Source organism: Strix uralensis, chromosome 3 (assembly GCF_047716275.1).
Source record: "Strix uralensis isolate ZFMK-TIS-50842 chromosome 3, bStrUra1, whole genome shotgun sequence".
Taxonomy (NCBI): domain Eukaryota; kingdom Metazoa; phylum Chordata; class Aves; order Strigiformes; family Strigidae; genus Strix; species Strix uralensis.
Window position 1 is genome coordinate 123,705,299 of NC_133974.1, and position 27,731 is coordinate 123,733,029.

Here is a 27,731-nt window from a genome sequence, read left to right on the forward strand (position 1 = left end):
GCTGCACCGCTTCCCCAGAACTACAGCGCCCTGTCGGGAGGATGGGCACAGGCCTGAAGCGCTTCCCTCCGACCCGGCGGCGGCGGCAGCAGGCACAGAGGAGCCGCGCTTCTCAGGGCACCGCCGACCTCCCCTCCGGTGGCGGCTTCCCGCCGCGATCCCGTCCGCTCACCACGGGGCCCCGCCGCTGCCGGGAGCTCTCCCCGGAGGCGCAGCAGTTACCGGGCGACCACCGAAGCCGCGAAGGGCGCGGGAGCCCACCCAAGCGCCGCCTCCGTCCCCCTCAGGCGCCGTCGGCCGCGCCGTCGCCGTGGCGACCGACGCCCCGCTGCCCGCCCTGGCGAGCGCCGCCACCGCCCCCGCGCGCATGCGCGCCGCCGCCCCGCAACGCCTGGGGGTGGAGAGAGAGGAGGGCAGGGGGCAGGCGCGGGTGGTAGCGCGTGCGCTCGGCGAGGTGGTTGGTGGAGCTGTGAGGATGTCGCGTTACGGCCGTTATGGAGGCGGTGAGTTCCCGAGGGCGTCGCGAGCGGCGGATGGCTGCGCGGAGAGGAGGGTGAGGGAGGTCTGCGGGAAGGGGTGATCACCGCGGGGAGCGGAGCGGCCGGGGAGGCGGAATGGAAGGTGAGGCGGCCGTTCCTGCCGTTGTCGCCGCCGCCATTTTGCATAAGCGGCCGTGGGGGGAGGGGGCGCGCCCGCGCGTGCCGCCGCTCGTGGTGAAGGCGGGAGCGGGCCGCGCAAACAAGATGGCGGCGCCCGAGGGGGGCGGGGCGGAGTCGCGGGTTCTGCGCGCCGCTTGAGCCCGCTCTTGCTTTGGCTCTGACACCGGCTTCGCTTCCGGCAGAGACCAAGGTGTACGTGGGGAACCTGGGCACGGGCGCGGGCAAAGGCGAGCTGGAGAGAGCCTTCAGCTACTACGGCCCCCTGAGAACCGTGTGGATCGCGAGGAATCCGCCGGGCTTTGCCTTCGTGGAGTTTGAAGACCCGAGGGATGCTGAAGATGCTGTCCGTGGACTTGATGGGAAGTACGTGTGCTTTTCAGATGGTTGAGGAGCTACAGCTGGTTTTAAGACCAGGGAGAGAATCTGCGTGTTCTCTCTGCTTCTTCTTTTTGTAGTTCTGCTGTAATCAGTAATGATTAATTTAGAGCCATCATGGACTTGTTTGTTGCAGGGTGATATGTGGCTCCAGGGTTAGAGTGGAAGTGTCGACAGGGATGCCTCGTCGCTCCCGTTACGACAGGCCTCCTGCACGGCGCCCCTTTGACCCCAATGACAGATGCTATGAATGTGGTGAGAAAGGCCACTATGCTTATGATTGTCACCGCTATAGTCGCCGAAGGAGGAGCAGGTACGTGTGAGGCCAGAACGGCTGGGTTGCTTCACCAGTTCACTTTTGTGTAGCTCTTGTTAGCAAAGAACAGAATGTTACGCTAGTTTTCTTTAAACTTTAACACTAGAATAAATGTATAGGTGTATATTACAATTTGTTGCTATTTCTATCAAATGTTAATATCTTAATAATCAACCTGGTCAAAACCTTTCAGGTTTCTTCGTTTGAGTCAGTCGCCTTGATTCAGAATGTCACGAGCCTTAAGATTTCATGCTGAGGCGCCTTGCAAATCCGACACTTAAGATCCTCCTAGACCTTGAGGTGATCAGCATAAGAGGCCAGATCCCCTCGAGCCATCTACACGTAGCTTCACCTTATTCTTTAAGGGCAGAAAATTTGAGACGGTGATCGCCGTAACAGTAAATTTGGCTTTCAATTGGGGCCCCCCTCCGGTTTAGAAAGAGGAACACCAGATTGACCACATTCCCACCTAGAAAAATCTTCTTGCGTCAATCAAGCCTCACCCTGGCTCATTGGGCTGTCAGTTTGATCGTCGTTAGATTGAAGAGAACACCTAGATGCAGCGATCGGCTATAGATACTTCTAGATCGTCTAGATCTGCTAGACCTTGGGCCAAAGAGGGTCGACCTGCAAACTTGCAAGGTTTATTTTAAATACGCATTACAGTGTTTTCTATTCTAATGTAATTCTGCAATGTATTCAGCTTTTAACATTTTTCTAGGTAGTAAAATGCTCAAGACAAGTAGGCCCAGAGATTTTTTCCAACTGACAGATGCTAGTTATTTAGTTGTCTGAAATCAGTTTTGACTTCAGCAGGGTTTCACATGCAGCAAGTGCTGCAGCTGTTTCCTGATACCTGTTTTCTCTAACCTAAAACCAGGTCCCGGTCTAGATCCCGCTCAAGGTCCCGAGGAAGAAGGTATTCTCGGTCACGCAGTCGGAGTCGTGGTAGGAGGTGTGCTTAAGTTTGTGTTTTATTCCTATTTGCTTCTTTTGCTTAGAAAACGCTACACTTGCATAATTCTTTAATTGGCTTTTTTGCAGGTCCAGGTCAGCTTCCTATCGTAGGTCTAGGTCCGTTTCTCCTCGTAGGTCTAGGTCTGTGTCTCCCCGCCGGTCCCGATCGGGTTCCTTGAAGAGATCAAGGTAATTAGTAGTCATTTTTAACAGGTTGTGTGCTTTGTTTTTGTTAAGGGATTCAAAAAGGTATTGGATAGCAGACCTCAAAAGGTGTTGATCCCTAGAAGTCAGACTTTAGCATGCTTTAAAAAGTTTCTAGTTGAATTTACAGCATGGTAATACGATTAGTTTTGAGACCTTACACAGCTGTATATCTGATGGTGAATTTTGATGTCTAAAACATCTAATGATCACAGAGGTTTTAATTTCAACGTGTAGACATTAATCTAACTAGTGCTGTAATTGTCATCACTTCTGGTTGAGTTGACTTCTTAGATTTTGTTTTAATTTGTCTTAATTTTTTATTTCAGGTCTAGATCAAGATCCAGATCTAGATCCAGATCTGTTACATGGCCCCGAAGCAGGTAAGATCTCTTCCATGACTGCAGATATTCAGTAGAAGTTGATTAAAAGTCTGTTTGGGCTTTCTAACAGCTGTTAGCATTTCAGAAAAAGCTGTGTTTTCTCTCTGCTAACTTAGGGGTCTGTAATTTTAAAAAGCAGTGCAGAAGATTGTTCTTTCTATTGTTTTACATATCAGTGATATCCAGGTCCCAGTAGTCATCACAAATACCTGTTTTGATCAGGCTGCATTAATAGCTAACATAGCCAACAAATTTAGAATGAATCTGAAAAGTTTTTTTCTTTGTGTAGAACACATGAGATTGTGGATTCTTCCCATTTTTTGTCAGAGAAATCAGGGTGCCCTTCTGGAAGTGTGTTAAAGCATTAATGCATATAGCCAGGCAAGTCATGAAGGGCTTGCTAATGCCATGAGTGTTACAGCTGTTTCCGGCTCTGTTGAATAACAAAGTGTGAGTCTGCAGGAGCTGAATTAAATTTGAGATAAACACCTGTCAGAATTATTTTGTACCAACAAATGTGCCATAAGAGTGATGATCAAATTTTAAAGGAACACAGGATGCTATGCAAGTGAATGCAGCCTGTGCCTTGTGCAACCTTGTCCAGGCAGCATGGCTGACATAAGTTGACTGGATGTCCTCAACGAGCTGTCATAGAACAAGAGTAAATTGAAGTTCTGCTCTGAAGGAGATGGTACTGCTCATGACCCAGCCCGTTCCTGGGCTGCTGTTCTGGTTTGATGTTGCTCTTTGAAATAAATAATGTAATAGTCAACCACGAAGAAACACAAAAAAATAAAAGGAAGCTTTAGCTGAGGGAGTGAATGGAAAAGTCTGCAGCTGAAGATGGGAGATACAGTGCTGAAAGGTGGTGGTGGCATTTTCTGAGAGTGGAACAGCAAGGAATGACAGGAGATTTTAGGAAATGAAAAGGTGAAGACCAGAAGATGATTTAGTTAAGAGCAGAAACTCACAGAAGTGGGTTCAGAAGCTAGCAACAACAGAGGGAAATTCCCTGAGGCAGTAGAGCAATGCCTTTCACTGATCAGGTACACTTTCTCTACCTGTTGCGAAAATATGTTGAGTCTTAATACCAGTTGTTACAACATGACTTAATCACTGTTCAGTGTCAGTGATGAGAGAAAACAGCTACAGTCAACAGACCTTCAAAGAGAAAAACATCTTGATTTTACCACCTTTGTTTTCTTTTAGTACCAAGATGTTTTTCTGCAGTCTAAAAGATGCTTTTAGTGAAATTTCTAGACTCTACTATGTGACATCTTTCATTGTAAGTAGAGATTAAGTGACTGAGGCAAAGTCAGACATACAAGTACAGAGAAGTGGCAGAATACTGGTGCTTAACTCTAATGAAGTCACTGCTAAAATTCCACAAGGCAATTGAAAGATGGTTTCTTTACAGAAGAATCAAAGTGATGCATAGCACCCAGAGACCGGCAGACAGGCTGAATAAGTATTACATGATGTTTGCTGGTTTGACAGCATCAAAGTGCATATTTGGAAGATGTTGTGTGGAAAGACTTGGATGTTGAAAGTACAACGCTTCCTTTGGGAACCTAAACATTTCAGTTATTGTTTTAGGCGGTATTAGTATTCTTATGGTTCAGCAGCCTTATCTCAAAGACTGATTTTCACAAGGGTTAAGTTAGGACAGATTTAAAGCAAGTGCATAAAGATGAAGTGCCCTGAGGAGGAGGTATTTGTAGGAGCATGCTGCCTGCAGCCAGTTTCAACTATAGTGGTAGATATCACTCAAGCCTAATAAAACTTGCAAGTTTAGAGCACAGCTTTTTATTAGCTTTGTGAAAATACTGGTCAGGATTTGGGTTGTTCATATATTCTTGCCACCTGCATCAGCAAACACCAGTCATCAGCGAAGGACCAAAGTACAGAGCAATATGTGCAGCATCCATTTAAAAAGCTTTCTTCTGAAATTTAGCAGGAGAAGTCCTTGAAACTTAGAGGATTCTCTCTGTTCAACATGACAGTTTTTATACATTTAGTGTGAATCTTGCTGCCTCAAATGCAGGAGCATGCATGCTACCGGCTTCCCTGCTGAGCTGTCTTTTTTCTTGTTACAGGTCTAGGTCTCATGGCAGATCAAAATCTGGCTCACTGGCTAAGAGGTAAGCATATAGAGATAAAGCCTGCAGTGGTATCTAGAATTCAGTAGTAGGTTTGCATGATTAACAGAGCCTGGTCCTTTAGAAAAAAATCCCCCAAACATTGGTGCCCAGCTAACCTGTTTGCGATATGACTGAGATTATAAAATTTCCTCTGCAGCTATTTGCACTATGTTCCTTACCCATCTCTTTGTTTTCATTAACTATTTCAGTTTCCAACATAGTACTGATTTTTTTTTTTGTGTCTTTGTGCTCTGTTCTGTTAGATTTTTATGTCCATTAGATAAAGGGCTTCAACTTTATTAATGCTGTTGATAAAACAGCAGAAATCTGTGATGATGTTTCTTTTCTCAAAGCTTCACCTCAGTACTATCCCCTGTTTTCCTGTTTTGTCTACTGAAGACAGTTGCTTAAAATTAACCCCCTCGCTAAATGAATTGAGAATCCCCGTCAGAGTAAAAGTTGATTTGAAAACTTTGTCATTATAAAGAGCTTCTGGCTAGATTCCCATAATAATTCTGTTGCTAAGATGTTTATTTTTTGAATGTGAAAGTTCCAGTTGACCTTTAAGCTGCATTGATGATAATTCTGTTTTGACAGTCAGTCAAAGTCCCGATCACCATCTCCAAAGAGAAGGTATGTTGATCTCCCTACTAATAATATAGACTCTGTAGAGCTGGCATTTTAGTATCTGCAGCGATCTCTGCTGAGGAGTTTGACTGCTGCTTGTAGGAAAATACTGGAAAGGTATTTTGCCAAGATCTCTTCGACAGCAATAATGCTGTGATTGTGGTTTTATATATGATAATATATATGTGGTCATAATTCCTCAGGATACTGGTTACATAGCGGTGTTACATCTTGCCTGTGTTCATTTCAGTTCACTAATGGTTTTATTACACAGAGACTTTCTGCTGGTGAGCTTAAAGCACAGAATAACTGTGGGCATCAGCTTTGAGTCTCATTAAAAGCTGCAGTGAGATTGGGGAAGGGAGAGTGGAGTAACCTGGCTTAGCAGTCAGAATGGAAGATCGAGCCTGTTATTTTTATTGATGTTACTCATTATTTTTTTTTTCCCAGTAAGTTGGTAAATAACTGTCTCTCTGTGTGTATGCATATATATGTAGTGACAGACTCAGCATAATTTTTTTCACCCGTTTGAATTCTTTAATAGTTCATTTTTACAACTTCAGAGTTGGATTTGCAGAGAGGGGATATATCCTAGTAAGAATAGCTGCAGATCTGCCACAATGTGTCCCTTGCCTTGGTGATATTTCTGCCCTGCAAGGTTTTTTTGGGTGGGTTTTGAGGGTTTTTTTAATAGTTAGAGAACTTCTACACTTAGATTTGCTTCATTTAAAAATGTGGCTGCATGTAGTCTAACCTCACAAACAACCACAAGGGACTTGAATAAATGCCCGTAAATGCTGAGTGATCACCGTAATAGGTTTTGACAAGCTGCTCTGTTGGAACAGTGAAGAAGTATCCTGCCTCCATGAAGGTTGCTATTAGTAGTACCCTTTAGATGACTTCACAATTATCACATTTAAATTGTATTGTAAAAATAACTAGAGAAATGAAAAGATGTGAAAGTAAAAAGAATAAAATACGTGTATTATCTCTAACATTAAATCATCAACCTGTTAATTTTGTCAGTAGTGACTGGTTATTAAAAAACAGTGCTTAAAGGGTGCTGGAGTAGTCTAGGTATCCTGCCATTGCTTTTTCCTGTATTTGTGAATCTCAAATGACTACTGAAATGTAAACTGTGGTTTCTTTTCCTTTCAGTCATTCACCATCAGGAAGCCCTCAAAGAAGTGCAAGTCCTGAAAGAATGGATTAAAGTTATGAAGCTAATCTTTTAGGAAGAAAGTTATTTTGCTTACATTATTATAAGGGATTTTGTGGTGTCTTTGTAAATGTAAGAATGTAGATAGAAGAGTATATCAGCTAAAATTTGGCATGATCTGGGTCTTCTGAGTTAGTCACACCAATAGACTAGCACAGGTCTCTTTTTATTGTATGAATTAACTTCCCGTGATATGAAAATGTGGGACTTTTTTTATTGGCACATTGAAATAAAATGTGTATTTTTAACTAAAACTTCTCTGTAGTAACCCTGCTGCTTCTGTTAACATTTGGGTAAGTTTAGCTGTGTGCCATGTAATGTGGATGAAAAATGTCTAAAATGGGAATGACTAATATCAGTGTCTTCTCAAACTAGTCACTTTTCACATTCTTTGTTGAATGGTCTTCAGTGAAAGGATCAGTTTCTGCTTTCTTTGAAATGGAATTTAAAATCCATCTTTGTCTGCAGATGGCTAAAAATTTGCATAAGCCCTTTTTATTCCTTTATGATATTTACTGGGCATTCATTTTTCTCTCTGATCTAATTATTCTGCAAAACTTACTCTCTGGTGCTTGACTAGTTGTGATACCAGATGCCCAAAAATTGAAGGATGAGCTTTTATTCAAAACACTGACATCTTTTAAACAAATAACATCTGCAGAAACCTCTAAATGTAACAGAAATCATTAATAACTTGACGATTGCTACTTTCGCTTGTTGCATTTTTTAGTTCTTTAGGCTATTAAGATAAAGAAAACTTAAAATGTCTCAAGACATGTTTTCCTTTTTTGAGGGAAGATGCAAGGTCTTCTGACCCTACTTCCTGAAGGACCTTAGGAAAATGTGTTTGAGAGGCAAAAGAAAGCTGTTCCTAGTCTTTCTTCAGCTCACTCAGACTTTCTTCCTTAAAATGAAAGATTCTCATGGCTGACCTCAGGAATTCTAACCTGTTTCACAGAAATTGGTATGCAGCCCAGAGCCTGGAGACTATTTTGTTAAATTAAGCTAATTTCTTACAGCAACTGCACACCTGCAGGATTAATTATTTGTGCATAGGTATGTCAAATTCTGTGTTTGTCCTCATTCTGTAGTCAAGAATTGCATAAGGCACTTTGTTGACACAGATCACAGCAAAAGACTGGAAACAGTGTTAGACTGTGAACAAACAAGGCAGAGGGGGGAAAAAAGCAAACCTTTTTTTACTGTGGTGGGATATCTAGCAGAAATAAAGGCCAGTTTTGGCAGTAAACAAGCACTGAAATGGAGAGTGAGGTCTGTTCAGGCTTCTTGTGAAATCTGTCATGGCAGGTTGCTTCCAAATGTGTGAACCACAGCAGAGCATCTTAAATGAAAAAGAATTGCAAGATTAATTTTGGTCACACCATGGGTAACCCATGATTTTCAAACCCACAATTTTCAAAAAATGGGTTTCCTCCTAACGATGACTTCATGGAGCTTTTTCAGTAAATAGTGCAGATTTTGAATGTACTGTCATGCTGCAGCATTGTCTGACCTTTATGCCTCGTCCTAACTGTTGTGGTGCTTGGTCTCTGGACACTCCTGGGGTGTTCAGTGGTCGGGATGAGTGTTTGATCTGCCAGGTGCAGGGATCAATATTCAGACAATATTCATGAAATTCCACCATTGCCGCAATGGAAGAGCAGGGCGGGAGTGACACAAATGTTGCCCTGCAGTGATTTAGCAGAAATGCCCAAAGCCTGTGACTTGTGTTTGGAATATTTCTTGGTTGTATGTTGCCTGCCCGGTTTCTAGCACATCTGGTGAGAGGCACACATATGCCGCTGCTCTGGAATTTGATCAGCTTTTTTTTCTTCTGTACTAAGGCAAACCTACTCCACAATAAACCTGCAGACTAACACGACGGCTGTACTGGTACCTGTTTTTCAGTACCTGGAGACTCTGGAAGACAGGAGGAGCCTGGGGTTTCTCCAAAGCCAGGCTTAGCAGTGAGAACCTGAGCAAGAAGGCGGGGGCTGTGCTGGGGCAGGGGTGGCCCTGCCCGTGGCTGTGGCCACTATGGACAGCCAGCCAGCCAGCACAGTCACACTTCTGTGCAGCTGCGGTGACCAAAACTGCGGGTGGCTGTGCTGTCTCCCTTGGCTCCAGTCGTCCCTGGAGCAGGCTGGATTGCAACCGGGCATTTCCTGAGCTTGGATCCGCAGGGTTTTATTCTCCGAGCCACACCAGCCCTTCCACTGGATGAACTGCAGCTGCGCAACGTGTGACCACCATGTCTGCGCACTCGGGGCATCGCAGGAGAGTATTGGGGCGCTCCTTTTGGGGGGTCAGGGTGGCAGAACTGATCCTGACAGGTCTGCCATGTCTGCGAGCCCAACGGCCAGGCACTTCTGCTGGGGCCTGGAGGCGCGCTGGAGTGCTGCTGGTCCTGGCCACAGTCTGCCAGAGGGAGACAGGGCTTGTGCAGAGCCCCTTCGGCACCAGTGTGACAGGAGCAGGGGGAAGTCAGGCTGTGGTGCCCCCCATGGGGTGCCTGGCCCAAGGGCTGGCTAACCTTGTGTCCCTTGGGAGGAGGCTGCCAGCTCCCTAATATGATGGCACTGCCAGCCCTGTGGCTTGTGCCAATTTTTTATGAAATCTCAGAAATGAGGTTTTTATCAGACAGGCTCCTGTTACAGGGTTTTTGGAATGATACATATTTCATGTGGAAAAACAATGTTAAGATGATGGTTTTCCTCCTGCAGTTGTACATTCAGGAGTAAGATGGATGCACCTGCTTCACTTCAGCAGCCAAGGCATAGCTATCGCTGCTGGCTTCAAAACAGGAGTTAAGCCAGAGGAGCCAGGGTGGCCAGCTGGGATAATCCCAGCACACCACCCTCCTCAAAGCTGTTACGCATGACCATGGTGTGCCTGTGCTGTTGTGATGTCGTGTCCAAAGAAGGGCAACGAAGCTGGTGCAGGGTCTGGATGGAGCACATGTCGTACGAGGAGCGGCTGAGGGAACTGGGGTTGTTTAGTCTGGAGAAGAGGAGGCTGAGGGGAGACCTCATCACCCTCTACAACCACCTGGAAGGAGGTTGCAGAGAGCTGGGGATGAGTCTCTTTAACCAAGTAATAAGTGATAGGACAAGAGGTAATGGCCTCAAGTTGCACCAGGGAAGGTTTAGACTGGATATTAGGAAGCATTTCTTTACAGAACGGGTTGTTAGGCGTTGGAATGGGCTGCCCAGGGAGGTGGTGGAGTCCCCATCCCTGGAGGTGTTTAAGAGTCGGGTCGACATAGTGCTGAGGGATATGGTGTAGTTGGGAACTGTCAGTGCTAGGTTAACGGTTGGACTAGATGATCTTCAGGGTCCTTTCCAACCTAGGTGATTCTGTGATTCTGTGATGCTGCTGTCAGGCCTGGTGGCTCTGTCCGTGGGGGCTGCCCTGTTGCCCAGCATGGGAAGGGCAGGGCACCCTTTGATGAGCTCACACCAAGCTGGGGGGAAGGTTAGTGGTGGGGAGAGAGCAGCAACCAGCACAGCTCAGAGCATTTTGCTGGGGTAGCTGATGTTGTAACGAACAACCACAACTTTATCAGCATTCCCACGTGCTCCACATGAGTATTACCAGATACTCCCCCGCTGTAGTTTGAGCTGCAGCATGTCCCTAAGCAAGGTGTTTTCAGTGCATTTTTCCTGCAAAACAAAACCTAATGCCCAGGGTGAGGCTGGACAGAGGCTTTGTGGAGTCCAGATAGCAGCAGAGATGGTGACAGGAGTTAAAGCCAGCAGAAACCACAGTGAAAACCACAGAGGAGGATAAAAGTTCCCAAGTGGGATGCACCACCCAGGGTAGTTTGAAAACGCCAGGATTTCTGGCTAACCTGCTAAAAGGACTTACCCCTCTTGGTGATAGGAGTCAGCATCCCCTTTCCTTAAGCAGCGCTGAACACAAGCCATGTGGTGTGGTTGTATTCCTCATCTGGCCAGAGTATGGTGTTGGGGAAGTGGGGCTGGGGAGAGGCAGCAGCAAGTCAGTTATTGCGAGCGCACACCATAGGACCAGAACGGGTCAGAAGGGCACGGCCGCAACCCCTCAGCCTTTCTGGGGTGGCATCCCATGGCTCCCCCAGGCACTTCCAGCGGCACAAGTAACTGCCTGTTACTTGCCAGCTGGCTGAGTGGGCGAGTCCTCCCCCTGGTTGAATTCAGGTCCAAAGGAGAGGACGTGGCAAGACCCCGGTGGGGTTTTCTGCTCTAGATCTCGAACCCTTAGGAATCTGGGCTGTGCAGGGCCAGTCCCCACTGCGCTGGCTGACCCCTGCCTAATGCTGCAGGATGCTGTGACCCGTGCCTGCCTCAGTTCTGGTGTCTACAAAGTGTCCCCTTGCCAAACAGACTCTGTTCATATATTTATCACCCCAGAGACACAGGTGGTGTTGGTGGCATGGTCCCCTGCCACAGGACCCGAGCAGCTCCCAGGGGTGGGGGGGCCGGTTCACCTTGTTGACAGCATCAGGCCAGTTCTGGGTTTCCAGGCAGAAAGCTGAGTGCCTGGGGTACGTGACAGCGCCTTTGCCCTTCAGGGAACCATCCAGGTTATTGCCGGTGTAAAACTGGATGCCAGGCTGGGTGCTGTGAACTTCCATGGTCCTGCCGGTGGGTGGGTGGTGAGCCCTGGGGAGAATGTGGTGGAAGATGCCAAGGGGCTGGTCAAAAGGGCACCCCACAGCTCCAGGGGTGAGAGACCCCTGCCAGGGTCCCAACCTACCTGGCCACGAGGCGTCGAGCCTCTGCCTGCTGCAGGCAGAAGTTGTGGTCGAAGCCATCCAGGTGAAACTTCTGCAAGTGCTTCCCCAGCAACACGGGCTGCCGAAGATCAAAGCCAGTGCCCTGCACAGCGGCCACCTCCCCTGGGCAAGGAGAAGAGCAGTGTCAGCCACTCACCCACATGCTGGCAAACACCTGCAGTGCTGGTCTCTGCGCAGGGTTGAGATTCTTCGTTTTGGTGAGCTGAGGGTTTTAAGCCATTTGTGATCTTTGTCTCGTTGTGGTGCCCTGCTTTGAGCAAGCTTGCCTTGTAGCCACTATGACTCAGGATGGGACTTCACCACCTTGTTCCCCAGAAGAGATGGCAGCCCTTGGGGACACTGCTGGGCTTAGCTGGGACAAAGCAAAGCCAAGGAGCCAGAAAACAAGAGGGGAGACTTGCATATGTAACTATACAAGCTAATTTATATAAACCCCAAACTTACTAGGTATTAATATTTTTATATATTTATATGTTTATATAAATAAATGTATATGCTACCAAAACCCCCTGTCACACACACAAACCCAGCACAGACTTATATACATATATTCTCTCTCTAAATAAATGAATCCTCCCAGATTTCTAAACAAACATCCATGAGGTGGCCAAGAATGTGGCCAACCTGCCAGGATGGTGAATATGGGCTATATTCTGGGACCAGTCCCCTCCTGCCTCAGTGAAAGGTTTAAGACCACAAACCCAGCATTTTCTCTCAAGTCTTTTTTTAGGCCTGATCTGGGGACACAGCATCCTATGATAAAGCTCTTGCAGTGAGAACAACCCTAAGACACACTAAACACAGTGCAAAACACAGCCATCCCAACCTAAAGGCAAGGGATTTTGCATGGGGGAGGTGGAAGAGGAAGGGCAGGGGAGGGGATTTTCCCCTAAAGTCACACTTTTCTACCCTTCTCTAAAGGGCGAGGTTTCCAAGGTCAGCAGGCAGCTGCTAGTGTTGGGGATGGCAAGCACAGGCATCCCAGCCCTGCTGCTGGCCCCACGCACTGTGCTCTGCTCGCTGCAGCCACGTGCCCAGCTCGGCTACTACTCTGCACCAGTTCTGCTCTGCAAAAGTAGAGAAACATCAGTTTCTACCTAACAAACAGCACATTTCCGTGGCTTCTGATCCTATCTAAAAGGAGCACATTTACTGAATTCAGCTGTGGGTGGAAAAACACCTTGAAAAAAGAATAAACCATTTTGAATTTAGGCACTTACATAAAATACAGCAGCCATTGCATGCAAGGGCTCTGTCTTTAATAGTTGCACAAATCTTGTCTTCACCCCAGGGCTAAGACTTATACACAGTTTTATCAGCTTCAAAGGCTACATTTACCCAAAACACCAAGAGGGAACTGCAAAAAGCAGGGGCAGCGAGCCAGCCACAACTGAGATGTGAAACAGCTCCATGGTGAAAGCAGTGGGGAGAAGCAGGGCAGTGGGTTCTTCCCTGGCTTGAGCCCTAGCATGACACACCAAGCTGAGCAAAAGCTGCTGGGACTGCGAGACCCACTTCTCCAGGTGCAAGCCGATGCATGCATGCACAGTTATTTTGGTTCACAAACACAGACTTAAGTTTGGTTTTAGCAGACACCCGAGCTAAAAAGCTTTCTTGTTTTTTTTTTTTTCTTTTTAAAGACACTCTTCCTCTCCCTCCCGAAGTCAGAAGGTGCAGTCAGCAAAGCAGGCCTGCAAGTGCATCAGGGAAACAAGCCCTGCCATTTCCAGCAGAGCCCATGCTTAGCAAAAATCTCCCTGCGGGCTCATGCAGCCCTCGGGCACACATGCCACCCCACACCCAGTTTCTCTTCCATTGATGCTAGCTACACTCAGGAGCCTTCCCAGCATTTCTGCCTCAGACTGGCTGCTCAGTGGTCCGGTCACTACTCTGTTCTCCGGAGACGTCCAGCACAGCGCAGCACTCTCACCTGCCATGGCTCAGCATCTCTGCTCCAACAGCCTCCATTTCTCTAAGCCAGTCAGGCTGGATGAAAAGCCATCATCTAGGAGCAAATCTAGAAGTCTGCTTTTTTGATTATTTTAATCTATTTTACATTTTTCAAAAATTAAGCCAAATACAGCTTTTTTTTTTTTTTTTTTTTAATAATGCTTTTCATTCTTAAAAACAATGAAACTTGGATTTATTTTGAGATTAGATCAACTCTTACCACAACTCAGCACAGTCACTTACGCTAAATGAAAAGTGGGTGTTGGAGCAGTGCGGTGGGATGGCTGAAGTCAAGCCACCCAAAGCAAGGTGCCCCCTTGTTAGCAGCAGGACCACCCCTGAGTGCATGTGTTCAGATTATTTAACTTAGTGGCTCAGTCATTTATGGGGAGAAACAGAGTAGAAGTGATGGAGGGAAAAGAAAGAAAACTGTTTTCTCCTTTTTACCCCATGAATCAAGACTGGGTGCAAGAGGCTGCCAGCTCACTTCTCTGTGCTGAGGCTGGTGACAGCAGCAATACCACCTTTGTTTAATTAACTTGCTTAGCATGAAAAACATACTGTTTTCCTCAACTGGCCTTCCTCTTTTAGCCACAGGAAAGAAAAGTGTGGGTTTTGGTCTTCAGCCTTCCAGCAGTAGTGCCAGCTCTCCTGTCCCAATGAGAAGACTGATGCTCTTGCAGGGAAGGACAGTGCTGGGCTCCTGAGCACCAGGGATCCCAGCAGCCCTAGAGATAAGTACTGGGTCTGGGAGCTGCCCTCCAGATCAGGGAGTCTGAGCATGTCCTGGTGTGTCATCACATTTATTGACAGCAGCCCTGTGCCTGGAGCATGCTGCTTGCATCTCCCACATTTCACTGAGGCTTAAGAAACGAATTCTGCTTTCTGTAGACTTTGAGCATGGGCTGATCTTATGGAAATAAGATCTGTGGAAGTAAGACCTTGACATCACATGGAAAATCCCAGTAGAGAAGTATGATAAAGCCAAACACTGCTAGAGGAAGCAAAGCAGCCAAACCCCAGGCCAATCCCAGCTCTCAAAGTGCTGTGTGACCCTCTCTGATGGCCCCACTGGCCCTGGGGACAGTGGATTGGCCTGCAGGGAAATGCTGGCCAAACAGGTCTGGAGGGACATGCTTTGGTCCTGTGTCACAGGTAGCTTGTGTCCTGGACAGGCCCCTTGGACCCCCATTGCAGCCTCACTTCCCACTTGCCTCTGGCCCCATTTCCTGCTGCTCCTGCCCGCACCCCCTCTCCAGGGTGCCACTGGTTGAGGGCCCTGCTGTGCCTGGGGTCCCCTGGGCCCTGCTGTGTCCCCATGCCGGGCAGTGCTGTTCCCAATACCCACAAACACCCGTCTGTAAAACCATCCCCGCCGTGTGCTGCAAGTGTTGCACCACCCACCAGTGGGGATCTTGGTGTCATCCACAGGCAGGTAGGAATCTGCTTCAATAGAAATCTCGTGGTCGTAGATATCCCGTGAGCCCTGCAGGAGAATAGGAAATACTGGGATTCCTGCTGCAGCTCTTCCCCCATTCAAGCAGCCCTAAGCACACCTGGGAAGTGACTGCCTGCAGTGGTGCGACACCTGCGGTGCCTGGGGGACCTCCTGGCTGTCACCCCACCTCGACACTGGGCACAGGACAAAGGTACCAGCACAGGCAAAAACCTGCATGCGACCTAGGAGCTGTAAATCCTGCAGGGCTGAGACTATCAGTCTGAACTTGTACCACACCAGGCACTACCACTCTGCAGATCAACTAGATCTGCTGGTTGCTGAGCACACAGCAGCAGGTGAAAGGGGAAGCAAATGTGGGGAAGTGCAACCCATCCTCCTACTTCATCTCCTGCAGCGTGGGGGGTTGCACTCCTCTTCCTCTCCCACAGCCTCAGGGATGCTGGTAGGGAACCTGTTGGGCTGGAAGAGGAGCAGGATCAAAGCTGAGCCTGCACATCACTGTCTAATCTGAGCATCAATTTCATTGCCAAAGGTCTCCCATTCCCCTGGAAACATGCCTGAGTTACGTGCTGTAGATGTTGATATTCCTGTACCACTGGGAGGACAAATGGAGGGTAAACTAACAACTGCAGAGCCATTATTAGGGCAGTAGCCTGCACAGACCTCCTGCACGGAGGGGCTGGGATTCTCTCACTAACATTTTTAAGGGTCTTTTTCTCCCAGCCAAGTGTGACTGCACTGTCCCATCCTATTGCTCTGCCCAGCAACATTTTATTTCCCAGATCGTTTTCCTCCAAACCCAGTTACAAACAGGGTGAGACTAAAATGCAGCTGCAATACAGTGCCCATCTAGTTGGCAGGACCTGGACTGGTATGTGGGAGCCCTCTGCAGACTGCTACTGCCCCACTCTGCGACCTTGGCAGCCTCATGTCTCCTTTCCATGGTTTCTCCTCTGCATTTTGCCCTGGGTATTTCAGTGCCGCGCTGACTCTGGCTGGCACTACAGGCCCTGATCTCAGCTGCATCATCCATGCAAGGGTTCAGCACGTTGTCTCAAAAGTGCTAACAGGAGACAGCTAAGAAATGCCAATCCATCACTAGGGCATGCCAGTTCTGCACCTCCTCAGTAATCTTCCCGAGGGACCAGGACAGACTGAAACTCCCCAATTACACACAAAAGGAGAGTTAATATTCATGATGGGATGTCTCTGTTCACAACACACTGGGATAACGCATCCTCAGGTGAGGTCTATGTGATTCAGTCCTGCCTCAGCTCGTAGGCTGTATGCAGCCCACGATGCACAGAGACAACCCCCATCACCGAGTCCCCAGAAGCATGCTGTGTCCTCAGACCATCATGTTGGTCCCAGTGATCCCATGGGAAGCCCGTGGATCATCCCATCGATCATCCCCAGGCTTTCTTTCCCTGCACAGTGTCCCTCACAGGGTTCATCTCCCTGTGCTTACCTGCCCTGCAAGGTTGAAGTATGCATGGTTTGTCAGGCTGATGGGTGTCGCCTTGCTGGTCTGGGCTCGATAGTTGATGGCCAGCTCCCCACCAGTGAGCATGTAGGTCACCCAGACTTTGAGGTCACCCGGGTAGCCTTCCTCACCGTCAGGGCTGAGCCGGAAGAAGCAGATGCCATTTGGGAGGACCTGGGGGCTCCACAGAACCTGCAAGAAGTAGAGCATGTCGTTGGTGGGACAGTCATGGGAAACACGGTGCTCTTCTCTCCTGTCCCAGGCTGGGCTGAACCCCAGAACCCAGAGACAAAAAGATGATTTTCAATCATCTTTCCTGCTCTTACTCCTAGAAGGAAAAAATAAAGCCCAAACAATCTTTTTCTCCCTATGAAGGACTAAAAACCAATAACCCCTTGTTGGAGAAGAAAAAGGGAAGTGGAAGAAAACACAAGCACCAGCCTGCTCTTGGTCAGCCAGCGCCAGCAGCAGGAAACAAGTTTTCCAATGAACAGCCAAACAAACAAGGCAGTTTGCTCTAATGGGAGTCTGTCAAAGCCTGTGTTACTCCATGATTTTTGCCCTGCAGCTGGACTTACTCCCCCTCCCATGGATCTCCTGGTGTACAACATCACCTCAACAAGCTGCAGCCCTTCCCTCACTCAGGGCTGGCTTCTAGGACACACTGGGAGCTCCTGTTTAGGGGCTGGAGTTGGGTTAAATAGTACCAGATGTATTGTCAGATATATCCACACAGCAGTGCAGATCAGAGAACTGGGACCTCTCCGTTTCTTGCCCCTGCCAGAGACCAGGACTTTGCTTGGAGCTGAACATGCTGGTGAGCAAAGCAAGTTGTAAATTTAGCTGCCCAGACATCCTGTTTGATCCTGGCCATGGACTTGACACTAAGCAGATATCTCAGCCCCTTGCAGGACAGATGTGTGACAAGAGGCAAGGTGCCCAGTCTCTGGAGCTTTGCATCTACTGTCCAATCAAAGAGGACAGTTCTAGGGGCAGGGGCCAGATAACACTTTTGAGATGACCCCTTTCATGTCCTGTGCAGAGATCACAATCTCAGGGCACTTGTCAAAAGCCAACAATTTCACCAAACACGGGAACTGAGGGTGCCAAATGTGATAGCCAGGCTGCAGAGCAGGTCCTCCTGCACCGAGTGCTGTTTGACTGCAGCTCCCACTGCAGTGAGACACTGATTTTATATATGAGTTTCTATTTAAGTTCTCTGAAGAAAAAGCTATTAAAGGCCAGTAAGCATACAGATATCACTGTTTTTTAAAGCTAAGTGGGCTGTTTTCTAAAGTCCCCCAGCAACGTGGTCAGATATTGCCACCACATGTCATCAGACCATGCACTGACCACAACACCCAGGTCTGCAAGACCACAAAAAAACCTGACAAGATGGCCAAGTTAGTCACAGCCAATAGCCAGCATGTCTTGTTTTTGTTAGGGCTGACCACAGGTCTCTGCACAGTGACTGTTACCTGGCTGGAGGGCGTCTTGAGCAGGTGCCCAAGCGTGCCCTGTGGGCCAGAAGACACAAAGGCTTGTCTGTGAGGTGTCGCTGCCTTGTCCCCACCAGGTTGGCATGCCCTCAGCAAGCAAGGAGAAGAGGCAGGAGAAGAGATCATGTCCCCCTTCTGCAAAGGAGTGCATGTTTTCAGCTCCAGTTCACAGCAGGTCAGGGTGTATAAAGAAACTTTAAACCAAATTGTCCTCCTTGTGGGTACAACAGCCAAATCACCCCAGCAACCAGTTTTCTAAGGCTGCTGAGGAGCGTTTGATCCTGATCTGATGCCAGTTCACACTATGCTGCCCAGAAGCGAGCTTTTTTCTAGACGCTCTGACTTTTGCCCCATCAGTCTGAATGTGCTTTCACAAAACAAAACATTAACCCAGGAAAGCAGCTGAACTAGTACATTCGCATGTGTTCCTCTGGGAAAGTGGTGGATCAGCTACTTGCTGGTTGCAAATGCACTTGATCTGACAAAGTCCAAGGCTTCAGGAAAGCAGAGACTTCTGAGCCTGCTATGCAATCAGCAGGGTATCAGTGAGGCTTTCAAGACAGGATGTGCTCTGCTGCACTTGTAGCACACAGATGGTATCTGGACTTCAGCAGCAGCTGAAGATAGGAAGGGTTGAGTGCCCTGGGGCCAAGGAAAGGTTATTTTATCTTGGGAGGTCACAGGGAAGGGCTGAGGAGGGGACACAGTGATGCTGGGGTGTTCTGCAGGTCTAGTTACCAGCTGGTGTGAGTCAGAGTGAGAGCCCAGAGTATGCTGTTACTGGGATGAAAGCAGCACCAAATTATAATAATGCAATAACCGCACTGAACCTGCAGCACCACCCTGCTCTCCGCTCACTTGGGAGTGCTGTTGAAAGCAAGCAGCAATGATACTCAGTTTCTGCAAACCTAGGACCTTCTGATTCTGGGAGGAGCTCTGGGCAAGTAACAGCCTTGAAACTGCAGGAGCAAATGAGTCTGCATGGATCACTGTTCTCCAGGAAACTTTCTTTGGGCACTGGGACAACTACAGCACCCACTCTGAGGCAGTGTGCTGGCCTTCATCATGCATGAGGCTGGGTCCTCACTGCCACGTCCCATGTCCCGCCATGTCCCGCATCCTCTGCAGGAGCCCCACCTCACCCCAGGACAACCCTGTCAGAACTGGGCTCACAAGGCCTCAGGGCTGCAGTAACGCAGAGGAAGCACAGCAACCCTCTGCATGGCATCCAAGGATGACCTAAGCGAATCCTCCTAAATCACCAGGGCAAAAACAAGCCAACCCAGCAGCTCACAGGGTCTCCTGAACTCACAGCACTTTTTGGGAGCTGATTCAATGCAATAACCACCAGAAAACCCTACATATCCTCTTGCCACAACCCCAGAGGCTGTGTGCCAGAGGACACTGGGATCTGCCAGCCTGATTTTCACCTTGTCAAATCCCCTGGCTCCTCCATGCAGGCTGTTGGGCCCATTGTTGAGGAACAGCTGATACTCCTTCCCATCCACAATGAATCTCCCCTTTGCAATCCTGTTGGCAACACGCCCCACGACAGCGCCAAAGAAGGGGTGCTTCCTCATGTAACCTGGCCAGAAGAACAGCACATGGTTAAACAGAAGGATTGAGACAGGATGGGTGGTCTCCAGGTGTGCTTACAGACTCAGAGATGTCTCCCTCTGCTTCCTGTCAGTATTAAATAGTTAACTGCAGTCCTGGTGTTTGACAGGACACACAGCTCGCTAGTCATGCACATCTTTGATTGAAACAGCCTGATGGGATTTTGTATTCTTTGCAGATTTGCAGAAAAGGCCTCTGTCACTGCCGAAGTGTGACACAGAGCTGCCCCATTAGAGGGGCACACTGCAACCTGGAGCCACCAGTGTCCCCACTCCCCACCCACCACTGAGCCCAGGACAGGTAGCAGGAGTTGTATTTATTCAGCCCACGATTTGGAGGGGACCCTTAGAAGCAGATCATGCAGTGTGACAATAAACCAGAAAACACTGGTTAAAATGCCTGATTGGGTTTAAATTATTTTTTTTTTTTTTAAAGAAACAGATTTAGACCCACCTTCCAAAGTGTCAAAGCCTAGGACAACATCTGAAAACTCCCCATCCCTGCCTTTCATCTCCAGAGCAGAGATTATGCATCCTAAGGACAGAATCTCCACTTTCACGCTGTCCGACTTCAAGATGAACTTCTCCACCACTCCTCCTCCTTCCTCCTGGGGCATCTGCCCGAACATCTCTCTCTTCACTTCTGTCATTGCTCCCCAAAACCTGACCCCCGGCACTGCTGGCAGGAGGTGCGGCCCTGCCACGGAAGGACGCTCGGGAGGAAGCAATGGTGGCCGGCAGCAGAGCAAACACAGTCCTAGAGAGCAGTCATTAAAAAATCACATGGTTGCCCTCCAGCCCTGGGAGGAGTTAAGCCGGGACCGGCTACGCCCCGCCAGCCCGGAAGCGGCCGTGCAGCCGTGGAGGGATGCGGGGGAGCGTGGAAAGGTGCCGAGGGCTTTCACCTGCGGGCCACGGCCCTCTGGGTCTGGTCGGCTGGAGGTGGCGGAGAAGAGAGGGAAGGATGCTGGAAAGAGGGTGCAAGGCTGCGTGTCCTCAGGCTCAGGCTGCCAGCCTGCGTGTTCGGGCTTTCGGAAGACAGAGGATCACCGCCACCAGCTGTTCTCCCCTGCTTTCCTTACACTGCCACAGCTTTCAGGGCCCTTGCAAAGTATGACATGACAAAATCCTGTTTTCTCCTTTTATGCCCACCCCTTAGCCCCTCCACAAGAGACACAAAGCAGGTCTAGAACCTGCTGATGGAGCTGTAAATCGGGCTCTGGGCTGGCCAGGTGCTATTCTCAGTCACGTTCACGTGGCCCTGACCCAGACTCCATTAAAAATCAGCATCTTTTGAAATACCAACTTCTCCTGTCTCAGGTCTTTGCAGGCAATTTCAGTCTGTGGGAAAACCCTAGCAACATTTAAGTAATTTGTGTGCACATTTTTCACATCTCTTGGCAAGGCTCAAGTGCAAGGCAAAATAACTTTACTACAATTTTATACTGCTGTATTTTTATGAGGACCCATTTTCAGAATTAGAAGAATCAATATTTCCAAGAACTGCCACCAAAAACCCTTAATCAATCAACCTGTGGTTGATAAATATTAATTTCCAACACAGCAATCACCTTTAGACAAGACAAAAACTATGGATTCCAAGCCGACACAGAAACAAAACCTCCCACCCAGGGCTGAGTAGAGGTGGTTTTGAAACCTGCACTTCTTTGTTAACAGCCTTGTGTTTGCAGTTCCTGTGTTTCCTTCTACACCTTCACAACTAGTGCTCTCTATCTGAAAACAACATTGCAAGTAAACGTGCTTTTTACTGCTCATCACTATCACCTCCCATCTGAAACGGGCTGAGGAGCAGCACAAACCTTCTTTGGAGCGAGGAAGGCTCCTGGCAGGTGGAAGAGAGGGCAGCCACATTTATAACTGATTCATTAACTGTTTTCACATCCAAAGCATTCCCAGAATCTCACTCTTTAGCACCTTGGCTCCCTCAATTCCTCTCTCTTAACATGCTTCTCTAGACACAGGGAGCATTTCTGCTTTGCTAAGAGGGGTTTTCATTGAGGTGTGGTTTTTTTTAACATGACAGGAGCTGCCATTTTGATTTACTTCTCCGATTCACACCAGAGAAGGTCCAGATCCAACTCTTCATCTGATATGTCATGCACACTCTTTCATCTTCTCACATACCTTCACAGATGCAAGATCACTCAAGCCCCAGTGACATCTACAACTGTGAAGGTGCAAAGGCAGTACCACAGACAAATCTGTTCATGAACCATCCACCCAACTTTCAATCTGTCAGATAAACCAGAAAAGAAACCAACTTGCACAAAACTGAATGCAAGCTCCTTGCATTCTTTTCTTCTTTCTTCCCAGAAGAAAACCACAGTACTGAGCCTGAACATGCCTGACACTCAGCAGGGGACTTCCACAGAGTCCCCTGAAAACAGAGTTTTCAGAAAAGCTTGCTGCACATCTCCCAAGACTTTGGTTTCACTTCTCTGCCTTGCGGCCCTGCACAAGTAGCTGGGCAGTGCACTAGCTCTCTTCTCTGTATCTCCCCTCGCTCTCACCAAAAAGGTACTGCAGCAGCCTTTTGCCACCCAAAACCCAAAACATTTGTGAGGAACAATGATTTATCTGCTCTATCACAGCCAGTGACCCTGCAGGTATAGCAGAGGCATGGCATGAAGGCAGGTTATGTGCTGCCCAGAAGCCTGGCCCTAGCTCCTCTAAACCAGGCAAGACAGTTCTGTTCAGTAGCAAAGGCGAACTGGGTAGTTGCTCATGATTGAATGGTCCTGTCTTACCTCACCAAAAGGCTAATAAAAAGGCACACTGTGAAAAAGAACAGTTTGTTGGTTGAAGGGTTTTTTTTGAGAGGGAACCATTTAATGCATTGTCAACTATATGAGAATAATTACAGAGGAGAATTTATTTCCCTGGGATCAGCAGCTTGAAAATTCCAGGTGCCTGCGGAGCAGCTACTGTTTTGCAAGGCAGAAGTGAGGCATCAGATTTTACACATGCTGGTGCTATTTTTCTATGGACACTTCATTTTTGTGCTTTTTTCCAGACGTTTTTCTTTAATCCAAAATAAAGTGATTTTGCTTATAAGGCTACAGTCAACCAAAACTCTCTGTTGTGTAGTAAGTGCTAGCACAAGATCCTTTTTCATTGGTCCTAAGGCACTTCTGTAATAAATTGTATCACTACACTTCCTTCCTTAATTTTGTCCTTATTTTAAACCTAGCTGTGATTTTCAGTTTATTCTGGACCCAGAGCAAGACTTTAGGACTCAACTGATGAAACAAAAATCTTAAAAGGCAATTCAGGTTTGTGAAGGAATGTGTTGTGCTCACTTATAGGATCCAACTCTGTTCTTAGTTATCCAGATCCATAGCCTCCATTTTCAGCAGAGCTGCCTTGTGTAACAGAGGACACGTTAATGCCACTCACTAACCCTGAGATAGGTGACATGTCTGTATCTGCCCTGTGGGGAACCTCTGGACAGTACTCCTGGGCCAGGTTGCTTCGACCAGACCTCTTGTTTTGTGGAACCTAAGCTACTTGTTTCAGCACCATGAAGTGGTGTAGCTTTGCACAATCGAGCTGTTACTACACCAGCAGCATTTTGATTTGAAGAGGACAGAGACACTCTAAATGCTGCAATACTTAAGCAATGGCCAATGATTACAGTTTGCTGTTGCCCAAGAAGCTTCCTTATTCACTGATAGCAACTGTAATGCACCCAGCACTGCAGCTGGAGATGAGGTCTGTTGGGGCTGGTTGTGGCACAGACACAGAAAAGAACACAGACATCACTTGTTATGCCCTCCAGAATTACAAGGCTGTAATTAAATCCCCCTTTTACAACAAAATTTGTGTAAGCCTGAGGGGATGAGCTGGCACTATAGCCTGCAGGGAGTTTGCATTGGTACACTGAACAAAAGGGGAGACATTCCCCCCACCATTTTACTGTTTATTGAATGGATCTTCAGCTCTGCTGGGTACTTCCCAGCACACAGGCTTAAAATGGAGCCTGAACTTTTTTTGCTTCATCTCTTCAGGGGCAAATATACTGAGCCATTGATTAGGTTATTTTAGGATCATGGCATGGTACAATTGCTTGCTGTTACTCTGGCAGTCATTTATTAGGAGCCAGTTACATACATTTTACAAAGCTTTTCAGAAAACACAGTTACCTGAGAACACTTTACACAGCATGTTTCAGATGTGCCTTTGTGCACAAGTTGTTTGTGTCTCAGTAGCAGCCAAAGAGCTGTTGGGATGTGTTGGTTGCTATAGTAATTACTTTCTGTGGGAGCTAAAATAATAGCTTACAGCTCCTGCAGCTCGCTGTTGTGTAGGCTGCCTTGAACCAGAGACACTTCCATTTTCTTTTGGAGGGGGCTGGGGACTATAATGTACGCTGAGAGATAGACTTTCCTTTCTATGCTTGTGCAGCTAGTTTTGAATTTAACCTCTGTACAGGATGTGTCACAGGTCTAAAGGTTCAAAAATAAAAGCAGCATATGAAATAGTAGGACAGTCTTGCGGCTGAGGCTTCTGATGGGGGTGAAGATTTGGATTTGGTTTCCATTTCCGTTACTGAAAACTGGTAAGAAAGGGACTGAAGGTCATGCTAAGACTGATTTTTAGCGCTGAGGGTCCTACAAAGCAATGGGTGAGGGGCTCACAGTAGTTTCAAAAGCGCCTATGCAAGTCAAGCAGGAACGTGCAAGGAGGACAGCTCTGCATCATTCAACATTTTTTTCACTGGTGATGGTGTTGTCCCTCAAACAGGGTTTGCTACCCTTACTGCTACTCTTACACACAAAGTCGAGGTATTTATTTATTCCATGCTTGTGCAAAGAGGGGTGCTAGGTGGTAATTGCACAAAGCCAGCACACCACAGAAAAGAACTTGCATGTATTTATACACTTCAAACTACAGGAATACACATTTACTGTAATGACCAGTTCTTAGTTTCTTATCACTTTGTCACTCATTGGTTAACAACATGCCTCGTCTCATTTAAAGTTACAGTGTCTTTTAATTCTTCTGCTCAAAGAGTGAGGGGAGTTAAGTCTTCTTGGTCTTAAATTGAGTTGGTAGTCACGGTCTCCCCCCACTGCCTTTACCTTTCCCCCAGCTAGTGCCAGTTTTCACTGACTTCATGGTTCTCAGGCAATCATCCAGCCTTTGGCTCCTTCTGGGGCAGAATGTTCTCCTCTTAGCCATCTTTTAGCTCCTCTTCAAGGGTACAGTCATTAGCAAGGCCTGCATCATTTGTACAAAGTATCAGGCTTACACAATAAGCCAATATTTAGTCGTCCTCCTTAGATCAGTGCAGTACATTCAATCTTAAATTAAAGTGTCACTATAGTTCAGGCATTAACGCGAACATACAGTTTTACTTAGTCTACAGTGGCATTGTTGAAGTAACTGCTCTACGGACCTGCAGCTCTGGAGAGAGTGACGGGTCTCACTGCGGACAAAACAGCATTTCAAAGCAATCCCACAGCTGGCAGATGCCAGCTCCACCCTCCATCTGCAGGCACAGAACATTTCTGAGTGACATTTTAAATTGCAGTCCTGTGGGCTGTGGGACTGTTTCTTGAAAGTGCACTGTGCAGAAGCATTTCCTACCAGTAGGACAAGCCCTCATGGTTCTGCATGGTCATGAAGGAGGCACTGAGTGGGAAGGTCTGTAAGTCATTTTGGTCTCCTGGCCTGACGAGACAGGGATTTTTGTGCAGCTTGCAGTCAGGTGGGAGGGCATGGCATGGTATGGCACTTCTGATATCTGCCAAGGAAGCAGAAGAGAGGCAGGGGCAAGTGGCACAAGAAGTGATCACACTGATTACCTTCCTGCATCAAGAAGCAGTTGCAGGGCCACTGCAGCTCAAATTTGTTACTCACAGGGGATGAACCTACATAGGGTCCCAGCACCAGCAACAAGTACCAGTTTGGTTTTGCAGAGACTAGCAAAAGGGGCATAGGATATAAAAAAGGGCTCAGAGAAGGTGGCAGGAGGAACTAGGATGAAAGGAGAAAGAAAACAAATAGGGAAAGCATTTTACCTCACAGTGCTGTCCTAGAAAATTCACTCTCAGATGTGCACATGGCTGCATTGGCAACTGGCAGGGAGATGCCAAAGGGAGATAAAAGAACTGCATCATCTGCTAAAGGCTGTGAACACAGACAGTTCCTGTTTGAGTAACAGCAACACACAAAGATGCAGTGAGGGGGGGTGTTTGGGGAAACCACAGGACAAAACTGGGTCTTCAGATTTGAGGGGGGTGTGCTTGGCTTGCAGGCAGCAGGTGACAAGAACTTATTTCATGCATGTAGATGTGCAGATCCACTCCTCTCCAAATTTAGGCACAGCACGGACACAGGTTTTATGCCTACACAGCTTTGCTGCTGAAGTGTAATGCTTTAGCAACAGAGTTGAAGCAGCCTGGCAGGGAGTTCTGTGAGCATCCCCCTTTTCTGCAGGCAGTGCTGGATAAAGCACCCTTTGGCATGACCGCATGTTTTGGTATGAGGCTTGTCTCTAACGACACTGGTACAACTAAAGCCAGATGACTTTTTTTATGGAGGGATAGCCCTGGAAAGCCAAGGGTGATGCTGATCTTGCAGCGAACGGCAGTCCAGGACTGCTCTAACGACCAATCCATGGCCCCTGTGCTTGCCCCTATGCCCCAGAGCCCCATGGAGGCAGGGAGAGCCTGCACACGCTGGGCATGGGGTCTCGGCCAGCCTGCCCATCCCTCCAGCCCCGGGCAGACACATCATGCCCAGGCCTCAGCTGACACCAGGATGGCTGGAAGTCACGAGGACATGGTTTTGGTTTTCCCAGGCCCTCTTTCCCTCACAGTGTGGATGTAGCCAAGATTACTTGTGTAGTGCCTCTAAGAATAACGCCTAAAGATCACAGAAATCCCAGGGTGAGACAGGATGACAGACCTTGTAAAGGAAATCCCTGAAAAAAAATTATACTGGAAATCTGGAAATGCTTCATTGCAAGGATTCACGGCTCTTTCTTTTCTTTTTTTTTTTTTTTTTTTATGATTAGAGAGCCAAACTTTTAATTCACAACAGTCCAATTGTGCAGGCTTCAGCTATTTAAAGTGTCTGTTGTGTATTAAACTTGCGATGTTTCAATTTTTTATCTGAGAATTTCCTGTGGCCTTTTTATAAAGCTCTTGTGCTAAGTTTTCTGCTATTGTATCAGAAGATTTGGCTGCATTTTTAGCCCTGGTGGTTTGCAGTGTACCAAAGTCTTAAAATTGTCACTGAAGCACTCCAATAGAAACAATATTTAAGATGCAAAATCCTAAATGCAAGGGAGGAAAAAGTATTTCTCTGGCAAGAAGCAAAAAAGTAAATCAAAAGGCATACAAAATTCCACAATCAATTCACTGTATTACATGATTCTATAGATTATTTGCTGTCTTTGAAACATACCACCTGTATTCACTGTGGCCAACACCTGCAGTTTTTAGCAGAGTAACAAAATTTGTTTCTTTACCCAAAATGGAGTCAGGCATGGGAGAATCTTGCCTTCCTTAACCAGGAAATCCGCAGCCATTATGGGGACTTAAAATCATAATTAAAAACATGATCCAAGTATGAGATACAGTCTCAAGCTACCACAAGGTGAACAAAGTAATTCAGACTGTTATAACCCCAAAAAAATTACTTCAGATTTTTAAGCCATGGTTTGGAGGGAGCAGAACAGGGCTATTTCATGACTTGATTTCTAGGATGGGCAGTACTGTTCTAAAGAATGATTAATGAGAGTATTTCTGGACCACTAGATTTTTCTTTGGGTTAATTTGGGAGTAAATTTTTATATTAATAATTTTATATTTAACATTTGTAATGAGCTGCTAATGACTCAGAACATGCACTTTAGGAATTCTTGTTATATTAAAAGCAAAAGCTGCAGCTATATTAAAAACTCGGGGGAGGCTGCAAAAAACTTCCTCTACTGTAGAACTAGTTTGTGCTAGATAAGTATTCTTGCTGGCATAATTATGATTTCTTCTCGGCAGCAACTCTTCCTCAGCACAGACATCATAAGATGAAAAAAAAAT

The 27,731-nt window shown here is 47.3% G+C and overlaps 2 protein-coding genes across 4 annotated transcripts; one reads left to right on the forward strand and one right to left on the reverse strand.

Moving 5' to 3' along the window:
* The first annotated feature begins 370 nt into the window (after positions 1 to 370).
* On the forward strand, positions 371 to 8,760 carry SRSF7 (serine and arginine rich splicing factor 7). 2 transcript variants are annotated; one of them, XR_012628331.1, is made up of 9 exons: positions 371 to 503; positions 842 to 1,022; positions 1,171 to 1,347; positions 2,231 to 2,305; positions 2,395 to 2,496; positions 2,841 to 2,894; positions 4,991 to 5,035; positions 5,586 to 5,668; positions 6,821 to 6,868. XR_012628331.1 is itself a non-coding variant. In XM_074864230.1 (9 exons), exons 1-9 carry the CDS (start codon positions 476 to 478, stop codon positions 6,873 to 6,875), a joined length of 753 nt encoding a protein of 250 aa, XP_074720331.1. In that variant the 5' UTR covers positions 372 to 475; the 3' UTR covers positions 6,876 to 8,760. The 2 variants fall into 2 exon arrangements, 1 of the variants encoding a protein (XP_074720331.1); XM_074864230.1 differs by having other exon boundaries at positions 372 to 503; positions 5,633 to 5,668; positions 6,821 to 8,760.
* Positions 2,300 to 20,420, reverse strand: GALM (galactose mutarotase). Of its 2 annotated transcripts, none has more exons than XM_074864227.1 (8): positions 20,120 to 20,420; positions 19,480 to 19,634; positions 16,536 to 16,742; positions 15,013 to 15,094; positions 11,619 to 11,760; positions 11,350 to 11,524; positions 10,749 to 10,860; positions 2,300 to 2,481 (listed from the first exon to the last, which is right to left on the reverse strand). In XM_074864227.1, the coding sequence occupies exons 1-7, from the start codon at positions 20,313 to 20,315 to the stop codon at positions 10,783 to 10,785; spliced, it is 1,035 nt and encodes a 344-aa protein (XP_074720328.1). In that variant the 5' UTR covers positions 20,316 to 20,420; the 3' UTR covers positions 2,300 to 2,481; positions 10,749 to 10,782. The 2 variants fall into 2 exon arrangements, with proteins under 2 accessions (XP_074720328.1, XP_074720330.1); XM_074864229.1 differs by lacking the exon at positions 2,300 to 2,481 and adding an exon at positions 8,097 to 8,223.
* Positions 20,421 to 27,731: the final 7,311 nt, after the last annotated feature.